General features: G+C 36.0%; 1 protein-coding gene across 1 annotated transcript in view; it reads left to right on the forward strand.

Moving 5' to 3' along the window:
* XPO4 (exportin 4) overlaps positions 1-14,478 on the forward strand; it is a 77,575-nt gene that overhangs the window by 49,684 nt on the left and 13,413 nt on the right. Inside the window, exons 9-16 of the mRNA XM_027469007.3 lie at positions 165-339; positions 4,899-5,075; positions 7,192-7,334; positions 7,447-7,592; positions 8,880-9,057; positions 10,669-10,828; positions 12,387-12,556; positions 13,500-13,674. Of these exons, the coding sequence (XP_027324808.1) occupies positions 165-339; positions 4,899-5,075; positions 7,192-7,334; positions 7,447-7,592; positions 8,880-9,057; positions 10,669-10,828; positions 12,387-12,556; positions 13,500-13,674 (1,324 nt within the window). The remainder of the gene's footprint in view (positions 1-164; positions 340-4,898; positions 5,076-7,191; positions 7,335-7,446; positions 7,593-8,879; positions 9,058-10,668; positions 10,829-12,386; positions 12,557-13,499; positions 13,675-14,478) is intronic.

A 14,478-nucleotide genomic window follows, 5' to 3' on the forward strand; every position in this document is an offset into this window, starting at 1 on the left:
GTTTACTCTTGGATTATTGACACTTCAAAAAAAATACATCTTAAAGTAGGTGCTTCTTAAACTAACACGAGATAGATTTATTGATTGAAAATTTATCTAGAAAATCAATTGGCTTTTAACACTTTTCTTGATGGCAGAAAGCTAACTCCTATTTCTATCTATAGAATTGAAATAGAAGACTCTGAAGCAGTGGGAATTTCCAGTATTATCAGCAACCTGATAACCGTATTTCCTCGAAATATTTTAACTGCCATTCCGAATGAACTTTTCTCTTCATTTGTTAACTGCCTCGCACATCTCACTTGTTCTTTTGGAAGAAGTGCTGCCTTGGAAGAAGTGGTAAGTATTCATTCTCAAAAAGTAGGTATTCTTTTTGCTTCCCTCTCCTTGTAATAAGCATAAGTGATAGGTGAACCTGGCTGTTTTGTCAATAACTGTTGTGAAACCCGGTGCTTTTGTTCTAGATATTTCTGAAATCACATCTGAAAGGGTTTTATTTTTTTTATGTGCAACAATTGCAGACTGCATCTTTCGAACTTTTTGATTTAAAGCACCTGCTTCGTATTTTCACTTTTAAAAGAATGGGTACATTAAAAAAGTATGAAAGTCTTTAAATGTTGCTGGATTGCTCTTGTGGGACTTCTCTGAAAAGTGTTGTAGATAATGAACATGCTACAAACGTGAAAGCTTAAAATGACTGTGTGAACATATGGACGGACTGAAACTTATGCTGTCAGGGGTTTTACAGGCAGGAACTTCTGTTTGAAGTGAATGTAGCTGCTAAGATCTATTGTTAACCCCATACTATTAAACTTAAATCATTCCTCTGTTACTGACACAGTTCAAGTAATAATTCTACGTACAAATCTGGAGAGGGAATTCAGCGGACTTTTCTGTTTGCTTACTTCTTTCAAACCTTGGTTGTAACATGGAAGATCCATTTTGATAGGCTAAATCCTCTGCTTCCAAGGGAAAAAAAAAAGATTTTAAAAATAAAAATGTCTAAGGAGACCTAATTTATGAAAAAAGCCCGTAAGAATTAAGGTGCATCTTTCACCTGAGCTATTTACATGGAATAGTTATTAATTTAAATGAAGCTATCAAGACACCATCCTGGGTTTTCCCCATTATCATTAAAAAGAATGATTTTTTTTCCAGTTTTTCTATATATACTGACTAGGCTTGATACCTATCATTTAAATGAAAGGGACTAGAGGATATACATTTCTTCAGTTAGTCTCGTTACTGGAGAGCTAGAATACACAACCATATTTAACTTCAGGAGCTCTCAGCATAAGCCACCAACTCAGAGTACTTCACCTCTCAGCAAAAGTCCGAGGTAGCTTGTACTGTTGTCTGGTACAAAGAGTTTGTTTTGGAAATGGCTGGCTGCTCGTGCCTAGTGAATGTGTCTGCCTATGCATACATAATCCTCTAGTTTTTGCTGAAGAAAGTCATTTCAATATTATATTACAGTGTTATCAGATCCAGCAAGATAAGAAAGAAGACTGCAATTTTTTTCTTTAAAGAAAGAACTTGTTCATTGTCACAGAATCTTTAAAGCGTTCTGTAGAAGAAAGAAACATCACACTTCCACCACTTCATTGTGTCCTCGGTCTAACAGTTGTATAGCTTATATCTCAACTTCACGTGGTTGCTCTGATCTCCAGGATAATTACAAAATTCTGTGGTATTCAGGCTTCAAAAAATAATTTGTATATCTTATCATTGTATCAGCAATAAGGAGCACTACAGAGTATTTCAGACTATTGCTGACTTAATCCAGATGGTGTAGTGGCACGGTGTGCTGCAACTGTGGAAATACTTATTTGCATCCCTGAAGGCAATCTTTTGGCTTAGGAATGTTCCAGCCCTGGTCAGTGTGTTTCACAGAGTCATTTAGGTTGGAAAAGACCTTTAAGATCATCAAGTCTAACCAGTGTGTAACACTACCTAGTCCACCACTAAACTATGTCCCTAAGCACCTAAGCTACTTGCTTAGATTGCTTGTAGCAATGTACTCTGTGAACTCATACGCTCATGAGCTTAATTGCTTTCTGTAATTAAGAGTTTTTGGTGAAAGGTGAAATACCACATGCATTGGGCTCAGTGGGATCCTGAGATTTCAGAAATCTAAAATGCAGCAGAACACAGGTGTCCACAGCACGGCTTTGCTCATGGGGCAAGCTGTTTTTCCCATATTTCTGCCACTTTGTGTGCCAGCAGGACGGCTTGTGTGAGTGTTGCAGAAAGCCCACCAGACACAGGGAATCAGCTTAGCCAGAAGCTTGCTATTGAAACTGTCAAAATCAGGAGGTCCCAAACTGTAATGAGCAAACCACTTCAAAGCAGCACGTGTCTTGGCACAGAATCAGAAGCTGTTGCTGGTGGTACTTGCTGCTGTTGCTAATATTGATATTCAACAAAGGGGGAGGAAAAAAACCCACACACAATCCAAACATGTTCAAATGTTGTTTCACATTTACTTGGCTGTTGATTGAGGGAAGTTGTTGGAACATTTGCCAGAACAGCTACGCTGTGGAGGACAGTAAGCTTCAGCAATGCTTGGGGTTAATTTATGATGCAATTTGGATCAGTCGTCTCTTCCTTTAATAACGCTAGGTATGAGAGAAGATGCTTGTCCACAGCTATGCTTTCCTTTGCTCAAGGCTTAAAGCTTGTGCAGAAGTAGGAGTCTAGTAGTTGATCAGAATTAGTGAAGAGTCGAACAAGATGTTGAATAAAAATTCAAATAGAAATGCTCTCAAAGTGTTTTGGTTTGTTTTGTTTTTTCTCAGATGTGTTTCTTAATGCATTGTTCCTGAGTTCCTGATTTATGGTATTTTATTGTTGCTTTTTTAAAGTTGCATAAGGGGAGAGATCATTCTGAATTTGGTCTCTCTCTACTTTGCTTATAACTTTTCCCAGTTTGCTGCTACTTAGCAAGTTTTAGAAGCCTTCTTTCTTCAGAAGGTTGGCAGACTCTGAAGGAAGAATCTTAGAGAAATTCAGCAGCATTGTTTTGATGTTAGTGGTTGTACTTTGCTTCTCCTGAAAATCTTAAGTCCTGAACTGGGCCCTGCCAACTTCTTCTGGTAGATCCATCAGAAAGTTTCTGCTTCCCAGTCTGCAGCTTGTCACATACAGTCTGCCTGCATGACATCTTCAGTAGCCCAGCAGTAGCCTTTCATCTGAATGACTAATCTAAAACAAGATTGGGAATTTTTAGGAAGGTTCCTTTGTGATTATATTTGTTCAAGATCAATAAACCCTACTGCTTGGGCACCTACTTTAAGGAGGCACTTGCTAATCCTAGCTTCCTTACGAAAATACTGTAAGGTGTTGGTAATAGTATACAAAAAAGGCTTATTCTGTATTACCTTCTCAAATCTGAGTTGTTTTTTTTCTCATAAAAGGACATCGTTTCTTGTGTTATGTTCTGGATTCTTATAAATTATTAATTGTACGTAAGTTAAAAAAATACACACATACACACACATATATATACACGCATATCAAAGTGTTTCATGTTTCAATGAATGTCCTTTAGCCAAATATTAAAAACATGCTGTGCCTGTCCTAAATTTGTTTTATGTTAGCGTTGAATACAGTTTGGTCTCTCTCATCATCATCTTCAGCTTTTGTTTTTCAAACTTGCATGTGCCCCACATTTTAGCTAATGTAAATACGACCACTTTGCAGTTACAGAATGATGCTGTGAAAATATCTTGAAATGCTTCCAACATGGTATCAGTTTTCCCTCTTAGTCAGTCATCCAGCCAACGTTTTTTTCCCTTTGTTCATGCAGCCATGTTTGTAACTTCACTGAAAGTCAGGAATTCCTCTGTCTGGAGCATGATTAAGGCCTCAGTATCTCTGTATTTCATCAAGGAATCATTTTACTAAGCTCTGTTATCTCAAAGTAACCTTGGTGAGTGATCATGTTGGTTAAAAGTTGAGAAGACTTAGAGGAAAGAGAAGTCCCGCAATACCAGCAAATCTATCCATCGAGTCACACTTAAGTTATATGAAGCTGGTTGTGTTTACTAAAGTTCAACTTTTGCGTCAAGTGAAAAAAAAATTGATAATTGCATTAAATATCCTTTTCAAGAGAAACAACCCCTTTGGTATCTGGGTTCTTTAGGTTGCCTGTAACCCAGGAGATTGGTTTTTCAGATAAGAATTTCATTTGGCAACTTAAATACCCCATATAAATATATGTGAATAGCTAAAAGCATGAAGTGTCAATTAAAATGCACTAATGACTTGGAGATGCAGGCTTATTCTATGGAATTGTCCTTTTCCTTTGTTCACATAACGGGAAGTTGTGTATCGTCATCAAAACTGGCTGCCCACAGTAGGGTTTCTTTAATACATGCAGTCTTGTAATGATTTCCTCCAGAACAGAGAGTCATAATCTTTTCTGTCTCTTTGTTTGAAAAATAGCAGAATACTTGCTAATCTATATGCATGTTTTCTGTTTTGTCTAATTAAACAAATAGCTCAATTCTTTGTTGTTTCCAGTATGAGCTGAGATGCTTGGTGTCATTGGAGAGAAAGCATGATAGCTCCTGTATTTAGGTGATTATGTGTATGTATGAAAGGCTGAAATTAAGACTGGTTTGGTTTTGAACATTAGAAGAAAAGAAACAGCTAAACACAGTAGGGTTTTTGTTTGTTTTTTAATTCTAGCAAAGCTGCATTGACCTTTTTGATGCATTGATTCAGTTATTTCTGATGTGTTCAAGGATAGCTAATAATAAGTTTTGTGATTTTTTTTTTTTCTTAAATTGCTTCAACATTAGAAGAACATCTGTTAAATAGTAATGAATGTAAGTACCTTCCTCTGGTTTAGTTTAGGAATAAGATGTTTGTTTTGTTTCTTTCATCTCTTACAGCTTGACAAAGATGACATGGTATATATGGAAGCATATGATAAGTTGCTGGAATCTTGGCTTACTTTGGTACAAGATGACAAACATTTCCATAAAGGTTTCTTTACCCAACATGCTGTTCAGGTCTTTAATTCTTACATTCAGTGCCATCTAGCTGCTCCCGATGGTACAAGGAATTTGGTAAGCCCTTGTAGTGGTAGTTTCTGATGATAATACAGAGTAACTAACCCACGTGGGGATTTTGTTGTTGTATACTTTATTATGTAGCTCAAGGGAGCTACTTGTGGTGTTGAATGGAAATGAAAAATTTGCTGAATTTGTTAATCAGAGGTCATTTTCCAGTCTCCTTCTCTCATTATGAAAAGGAAATGAAGGAATACAAAGTTGGAAGTTACTTTTAAAAATAAATAAAATAAACCTGTTAGTGCAATTGGCGTGTTTCCTGATGGTCCTCCCTATAGATGCAATGACTAAACTTCTGACCACCCTTCTCTGGATTTGGGTTATAATTAAAATCTCCAATGAAACTGGAAGCCTTTTATCCTGTTATTTCCCATACGTTATCTTCAAATTATACTTTTGAAGTGTAATCTGAGAAAATATAGAATGACTATGCTTAGACTAAAAGAAGCATGAAATATTATGTGGTTCTTCTGGACAAAATGGTACATAAATTCCTTACTGAATTTTTGAGGTGGCTGTTCTCAAAAAAACAAACTTAAAAGTACCTCGGCTATCTCTTGGCCCTCTGCGAAAGCCCGTTAGTCTCTTTGCCAGGAGTATGGATCTTACTGAAACAGATTGTGGTACTGAAACTTGGATGTAGATGCTGAATGAATTAATTACTGCATAGATTTGATTCATTAGCTATATAAAATTGATCTCTTAAAAGTGATGCTATGCAAAGATCTCCAGGATACCTCATTCTGAAAAGCCATGCTTAAAACCCATGTCTAGTATCTTGATATGTAACAGATGGTAATAACAATGCCAAACAGAGAGGAATATTTCACAAGAGAACTTTGAATTCATATCAGGCGGTCTTGACATAGCTTGTATACACAGGTTAATTCATGTCATTCTGTGAGATAAGTCATTTATCCCATGGGTAACCTTTTAAAAGCCACAGCTGGCATTTTAGAATGCTTCTTGTTCGATATCAAAGCAGTAACAGGAACTTTCAGTCTCTGCTTTGAGAGCAGAGACTCACTCTTCAGTAAACAGCTGCAACTTTGAAGTTGCCAAAGGAGAATGATTTGCTGGGTTAGATAAAGAAAAGATGGGGTAAAAGCACTTTACGTAAGAAAATGTGTTTAGATTCAATTTTCCAGAGCCTTTGTAGGAACAATATGTAATGATAGCTTTCTCTGTCACTTATATTTGAATGTTAGTGGTGTAAATTCTGTCATTCAAGAGATTTTTGAAAACACTTCTAGCATTGATACGTGATTTCTACATATAAGGGTTCAACTCTTCAGGAAAATAAGCTCTGATTACTAGGCAGTCTTAAAATATAGCCAAGGCGAGAAGAATCTCATCTTGAGATATTTTTACTTTGCCTTCTATTTTTTCTGAGGTTGTAGCATTTACTTTTTAAAGGTATGCTTTTTTAAAACAACAAGTTATAGAAAATCTTTATTGAAGGAGGTGACATTCACTTTATCAAGAAATCTACTACCTCTCTTGTAATTTATTTTTAAGATCTCAGATAACTGGGAACAGTATTCTTGACTAATGAACAGGACAAAGTGGAGAGTTGAAAATGATTCTTCGCCTGATTATATATGTGATTTGAAATCCAAATATATTTTAGAAATCCTCTGACCATTGGGTTTACAGACCTTCTATGTGAATGAGAGTCATTCAGTACATCGCTTTGTACCTCTAGCGGTGGATGCTTACCAGAGCCAATTTATGTATGTGGCATAAAGAAGCTGTTTTGCTGCTCCAGCCTGTGCTTATCCTATTAATAATTAGTATCAGTTTTCATGGCTCTCATCTGACTTCTTTCACTAACAGTGGATCTTTTGACTCGAGAGCACTGTTGGAAATGGTAGCAAATATTAGCAAAATCATCTCCTTGCATAAGTTTGTGAAATGCTGATTTCAAAATAATATAAAGTCGTATTTACTCCCCTGTTTACCTCATCTGTATGTAATTTAGCACAAGCCTGTTGTGTATCCATGCAAAACACCTTGGAAGAAAAACAAATTTACGTAGAAAAGTGCAGTGGTGATAAGTTCTAGCAAGTGTAACATTAACTGGTTGCTTCTAATTTTGTTGAAATAACATCAGACTGCCAATGGTGTGGCCTCTCGGGAAGAAGAGGAAATAAGTGAACTGCAGGAAGACGACAGAGACCAGTTCTGTGACCAGCTGGCCAGCGTAGGCATGCTGGGAAGAATTGCTGCAGAACACTGTATACCTCTTCTTACAAGGTATGGAAAGATAGTGTGAATGCAAATGAATAAATCCACCAAGTTGGAAAAGCTTGACTTTGCTGAAACAATTTAAAACCAGTGAAGTTATTTTATTATTGTTTGTCCACAGTTTATTAGAAGACCGAGTTACAAGGCTCCATGGTCAGTTGCAAAGACATCAGCAGCAGTTACTTGCCTCACCAGCATCAGCCTCAATTGACAATAAAGTGCTTGATGACCTGTATGAGGATATTCATTGGCTTATTTTAGTCACAGGTAAGTGAACAGTGTTAAATAGTGCTTACTTTGATATTGCTGTTGCAGCTGGAAAATCTTAGGAAAGAAAAATCCATGCATGTCAACTACGGGTAACTGACTATCTATTTCATCTTTGTGGTGCTTTCATCTTAGACTACGTGCAAAGTTTTTGTCTCACTTTCATCTGTCTGCAGTAACATGAAAATTATCTTTAAAAGATCAGTGTAATCTTTTTATGAGGTACGTCCTTTTCAAATTCCCACAAGTAATTTTGTCATAGACTTCTGAGATCCACCTATTCAAGAATTTAGCCTGTTCATGGTTTCAGTTATATTGTCTTGTCTCATGTGACTGAAGGGAATCCATATGAGATCAGGATAGCAGTGTTACTTTGTGGTGCAAAGAGTCAATTATGTTCCAGAATCTCTCAGGACTGATGATCCATGTCCTGGCTTTTTGCTGTGTTTCAGGGAACTTGAGTTCAGAACATTCGTATTTTTGATTTTTAGATGGAACTATCTTACATCTGCTTGCAAAGCGTAAGATCAGCTAAGACAGTGTCTGTATTTTATTAGGAGAAATGTATACTTTATGAAATATTTTGTGGGGTCTTTTTGAATGTCTGATGTTATAGTTGCTCTCAGATGTTAGCATAAATGTGTTTATAATATTTTTGTATTGCTGTACGATGAAGTTTATATTTGTAGCTCAGATGACTGTGAGATCAGACACTGAAAACTATGACTAAATCTGGAATTAATATTAATTATCTGGACACCAGAGTATTTTACTGTGAAAACCATTGCTTTACCTGATCTGTTGTTGCTATGCAAAGAAAACTTTATTATAGCACGTTTGTTTGGTGTCTGAAAGATTCTATAGATTGAAATATTAGCAGAGCAGAAGTCCCAGATGAGATGGACTCAGTAGGGAAGCTGTAAAATTGAACAATTTTTATCATGTAACTGAAGGAGAAAAAAGTGACCACAGTGTTGTAGAATATTTTTTCGGGTACCTAAATTGGCTGTTGTTCTTTCACAGGAAGCAAAGCTCTTCTCCCTCTTCTATTATTTAATTTGGTGGTTTATTTTTCAGCATTAGTTTACTTTCACTTTAGGTTCTTTTTTACAGAATGGCTTTATAGATTCTGAAGTTAATTCTACATATTTAATCAGTGTTAGTCAGGAGTTGTGTAAACATTTGCTTCTGGTGTGATGTTGGCAGTTAATCCAGTGGACTAATCTAAAAGCTCTAAGTTAACCTAGGGTAGAAAGTTGTGATCATTCTTTCTTTTTTTAATGTAAGGCTACCTCTTGGCTAATGATACTCAGGGAGAGACTCCGCTAATACCTCCAGAAGTAATGGAATACTCCATTAAACATTCAGCTGAGGTTGACATCAACACAACGCTTCAAATTCTGGGATCTCCAGGAGAAAAGGCCTCTTCCATCCCAGGGTACAACAGAACTGATTCTGTAATTAGGTAAGAACGCATCATGTGGTAAGTATGTTAAATGCTTTTTCAGAGAAGTGAGAACATAAATGGACTTCTATGAAATGAAAAAGAAAAAAAGACATATGCAAACACCAAACATTGGAAATGAAATGTCTCTTTTAAATAGTCTTAAAGTAAAGGCAAATAATTTATAAGAATGGTTTTATTGCCTATTAAGGCAATGCTATAAAAGAAAAGACAGAAAAGATGAAGTTACATATTTATTATTTTTTTTCTTAGGGTAGAGATAGGCAGAGTAATTACAGGTGATGTTTCAAGTCATGTTGACCTGGGCGGGGGACTGAAGGGAAGAAAAAGTATGGCATCTAAACAGATAAAACTTAGTCGAGTTGGGATGGAAGAAATGACTATCTGGATGACCTAATAGTTGTAATTGAGGACATGATCTACCTATTAAAATAAATAGAAATACTTTATCACTACTGAAAACCTGTCTTTGATCTGTTTGTTACAGAAAGTCCTTAAAATGACTCAAAATACTAAAAAAAGAAACATTTGTTTTTAAAGCAACACATTGCCTAGTATATTATCTTTTTTTTTTTTTTTTTATCTATAATGTATCCTGCACGTGTGCAGCTTAAGCAAGAGCTTTCCAAAGCTTAAGTGAACTTGTCTTTGGCCATGACTTAGCCTCAGCTTGGAAGTAGCAGCTTTGGTCTTCGTTGGGGGGAGAGTTGTTGCCCCTTATGTACACATTATTATTATTAGCATATTTAAGGAAAAGCATAAGGGATTTCTGTTCTCTTTTTGCAAGAAGGCTGATGCCCACAAAGGAGTCCTCAGTTTGAATCTTCAGTATTCAGAAGGCTCAATTCAAATTTTTTTTATTGGCATGAATATTGTTCACCCAAGATTACTTGTGTACTTAACATTGTCTTCTGGAAAAGGTTAGAAAAAATGGATCTTTGTGGGCAGTTAAGTGTTTCATGGACTTGTAGAAGTTTGAATACTGGTCATTGATGCCAATCCTGGCAGCTACAAGAACTGGTCAACAACCAGAATTTCTGATTGCAGTGTCTTAGTGCAGATGGGATTAAAAACAGAAATACACCACCAACTCATAAATTCCTTGAGGACTTGCAAATTCTTACCAAATTTATTTGAGATACTGTAAAAGCTAATATTATACTTTTCTTGACTGAGTGTATTAATGCAATCACTTGGTGGTCTGCTACATCATATTGTTTCTCTGTGGTAATGAAGAAGTAAGAAATAACTGGACATTGCTCTGGCTGTATCATGCTGCAACAGCTGCATGATTAGGCCACAATTTGTAATGAAGAAGGTGGTTGATGCAGGAAAGGGAGAATCAGTTAGAGTGCTTGTCAGGATTCTTCTGTTGCAGTATTTTTGATGTCAAAGACCACCTTATATTCTGACTTTGTGGAGGGTATTTGCCATTTTGTCTCTCTCCTTGCGTTTAAAGAAAGAAGTTAACTGCTCTCCACTTTGTTAGAGTTGAAATACTTCATTATTTTGTTCCTTCCTCATATTTCGTGGAAAAAAAAAAGCGTTTCACAGAGTCACATTACTTTTCCAAAGAACACTCAACATCCTTGTTGTGTTTTAAATCTGCAGGTTGTTATCGGCTATTTTAAGAGTGTCAGAAGTAGAATCTCGAGCAATAAGGGCAAATCTCACGCACCTTCTGAGCCCACAGATGGGCAAAGATATTGTATGGTTCCTCAAGCGTTGGGCAAAGACTTACCTCCTGGTGGATGAAAAGCTGTATGATCAGGTAAGGATATAACCTTTATGAATGAATTGGTGAGTATTAGCAACAATATCCTTGGAATGCAGATGTCAGTGTAGCTATCCTAAGGTGCAGTGATAAAGCATTTTTAATGTTGTATTTGGGGTTGGTTTTTAAATTGTTTGAAAGTAGATGTTGTTGTTTTTTTTTTTTCCATTAGAAATACAAGTTGTTAGGGAACCCTTCTTGCACATCTTGGTATAAATGTGATTTTTGTAGCTAGCGGCATCACAGAATAGCATAACACGCTCTCAGGTTGTCTAGTGGGTGAAACTCACAGATCACAGCAATTTGTTAAGCTATATCAGATCTTACAGTTCAACTTCAATACAGTGGTTGCCCTTGATGGATGACTTATTGAGTAACCTGGTCATGATTATCTAGCACCATCACTAGGTGGTATATATAAGCTAAAATCGTGTTAATTTCTCTCCTCTCCCTATTCTCATATGTTCTCATTGTATATATCATGATTTCTATGATGCGTTCTTCTTAAAGGGCAACATTTTATCATGTTTGGAAAGCACTAATCATGATTAGACCTTGATCCTGATTTTGCTTATACAACTAACGATACTCCAGCTAGCTAATGGAGGCCACTCATGAGAAGGTCCTGTTGGCTCTAACTTCTGAGAAGGAAGCCGCCTCCTCCTCCCCTTGTTTCCACTACTGAAGCAACTAAGAATACTAACGCTTCAGGAGACAAAGTTAGGGATATTGAAGACTTGTAATGAATTAGAATTACATTATTTAACTTGTACTTGCAGCAGAGCAAAGCCATCAGTTGCAGAGCATGAAAAATGGTATCTAAGAAATGTACACATTTTGCTTGTGCTGGCACGTGAAAGTGGTTGAACACTTCTTTTTTAAATCTTATGCTCAGTCAGGTATATATTATGAATTTTATAATTTCAGATGGTGGTGGTGTGCTGACAGGAAGCCCCTGAACAAATATTACAAAGTCTTTGCATTTCCCTCTTACACTTTTTTTCTGAAGATAGGCAAGAAGGCAATTTCAAGGAAGCATATTTTAATGTACCAGGACCAGAATGTGACATCTTTCCTAAAAGCTGCGTAGATTGAAGGAATAATGCAGAAAGCAGATGTAGAAAAGACTGTGATGAAAAGAAGTTCTTACAAGATTCAAACTAGATCAAGAGCTAGGCTTATTTCCAGTTATTTTATCACTTAATTTTGAGGAGTTTCATCATAAATTAATGGAAACACTTTCGGGCGATGATTTTTTGGGATCTTTCTCTTAATTTTTAAATCTTCTGAACTTTCCTTGGCATTAAAAGCTAGACATACTTAAACATATTGTGATGAGGTTGAAACTTTTCTTTCTTTTAGGTGTTGTGCTTAAAATTGCAAGATAAATTTGGCAAAGATTTTTCTGTTACAGGTATTCTTTGCCTTCATCTATGTAATTTTTGTGTATTTTAAGTAGGGAAGAAGTGACAGCCTGAAAAGAATTTGCTGATTACCATACACTTTGGGGTTCTGCCTTCTGTAAAACTCACTCATTTTAATGCTTTTCTTATAGATAAGTCTGCCATTTAGTACAGCATTTGGTGCTGATACTGAGGGTTCCCAGTGGATTGTGGGTTACCTTTTAGAAAAAGTGATCAGTAACCTGGCAGTGTGGAGTTCAGAGCAGGACCTTGCAAATGATACTGTACAACTGCTAGTAACATTAGTGGAAAGGAGAGAGCGGTAAGTTGCTACACCTCTGGAAGTCAAAAAATTTCTTTTGCTTCCTTTAAATTTTTTTGGCCAAAATAATCCAGATATGGGGCACTTTATATTCATGTCTCTGTAAGTCAAATTACTTTAGTAACGTACTATAAATGGAGGAAAAACTTGTCTGACAAAGTGAGGAGTGAGACCTAGATTTGATAAAATGTTAACCTAATCTTTATTATTATTTATCAGTGCACTCTCCTTCCCCTACCTTTGTGCCTCACACAAACAGTGAGAAAGGAAAATTCTCCGGGTCTCCACTCTTATTGCAAGGATTTTTATGTTTGTTTGTTTTTGTTGAACAAGTTGTTTCAGATTGAGTTCAGATACTGGCTAAACCAGTATAAAATATGCTTAATAAGCCTTTTAAAGAAAAAAAAATAAATAAATAGGGTTTGGTGGGTTCAGACAAATTTCAGAAACTTCTGTGGTATTACAAACTGTGAAGAAGAAAATTCTTGAATGTTTTGCTTCTGTGAATTGACATGCAATCATGCGTTCAGTCTGAAAGGCTGAAGTTTGAGGAGCAAAATGCTTGAGGAAATTTTTTTTAAGATAAATAAAAAACACAGGAGCTAGTTTTGGAATAAACTGCTTATTTTATCATGACATAATGAGACTAAGCTTTTAATCCATGCAATATATCCATTAACTGTGTGTGTGTCTGTCTGTGTGTAAAACTAAGTACTTCCCTGCTTTTCTCCCATATGAATTGAGCTACTTTCAGAGTATACACTTCAGAAATTTTATGCTTGAGACATTAATAAGATGAAAGTCAAAAGGCAATTTAGCCTTACAATCAAGGAATTAAATTTAAAAATAAAAATCTTCTGACAAATGCTAGCAGCCTGATGCACTCTGTTCATACAATTTTTTGGAGTATTTTCTTTAATCAAAATGTTTTTCCCCCTTCTAGGGCAAACTTAGTTATTCAATGTGAAAACTGGTGGAATTTAGCTAAACAATTTGCAAGGCGAAGCCCTCCCCTTCACTATTTGTCCAGTTCTGTGCAGAGAACACTAATGAAAGCTTTAGTTTTAGGAGGTTTTGCTCATATGGATACAGAAACAAAACAACAATACTGGACAGAGGTAAGCTGTTTTGATGCTTCTGTTATCTTCATTTTTGCAAGTAATACAAACAAAGTTTGAAGTTAGTTCAGGGAATTTTATGGTGGTGCAAACTCAGCTCATAGAAAATCTTCAGGTTTCAAACATTTAATTATTTCAAACATTTAATTCTTTCTTTGAGGGGCCGTAATTTTTTGGCAGCTTATTGGTGTTGTCCATGATATCTAAATCATTACTACCTAAACAGAAATAACTCAAAATTACTTGGGGATTCATGAAATAAGCCAGTCTAGCAGTACACTTGAAAGAGACCTTTTGTAAAGGTTAAGGCCTTTCATCAGAGTTGTGCCATTTCCTCTATTTTAATTAGGTGGTGTTTATGAATTATTCATTTATTCACTTAATGATAATGACAGTGAGTAAGACTAATGTGAAAAATAATGAAGCTCCTCAACCAGCTTTTCTGTGCCCTGGTTCCATTAGTGCTCAGATATTTAATAGTGGAAAGGTTGGCGCTATAATGCTTCCTGATCAACTTCAGCTACACCACATTACCCTTGAAGTGAAAAGCACTGGCCTTCTGAGAGAAGCTTATTTTCATTAGCAAAGTTACAAAGTTAGTGATTGAGGGTAAGGTGATAAGGCACTGGAAATAATTGGGGAAAAACATTTAACTGTTTTATGGAAATGTCTAAATGGGTTCAAATTGGGTTAGCTTACAAATGCAGTCACGTAGGCTGATTATAAGAGAAATTTTACTACCAAGAATTGTACTAATAAGACAAAGGTAATTGTGAATATGATTTTTAATAAATGCTTTCATTG

The sequence above is a fragment of the Anas platyrhynchos genome, chromosome 1 (assembly GCF_047663525.1).
Source record: "Anas platyrhynchos isolate ZD024472 breed Pekin duck chromosome 1, IASCAAS_PekinDuck_T2T, whole genome shotgun sequence".
Lineage (NCBI taxonomy): Eukaryota > Metazoa > Chordata > Aves > Anseriformes > Anatidae > Anas > Anas platyrhynchos.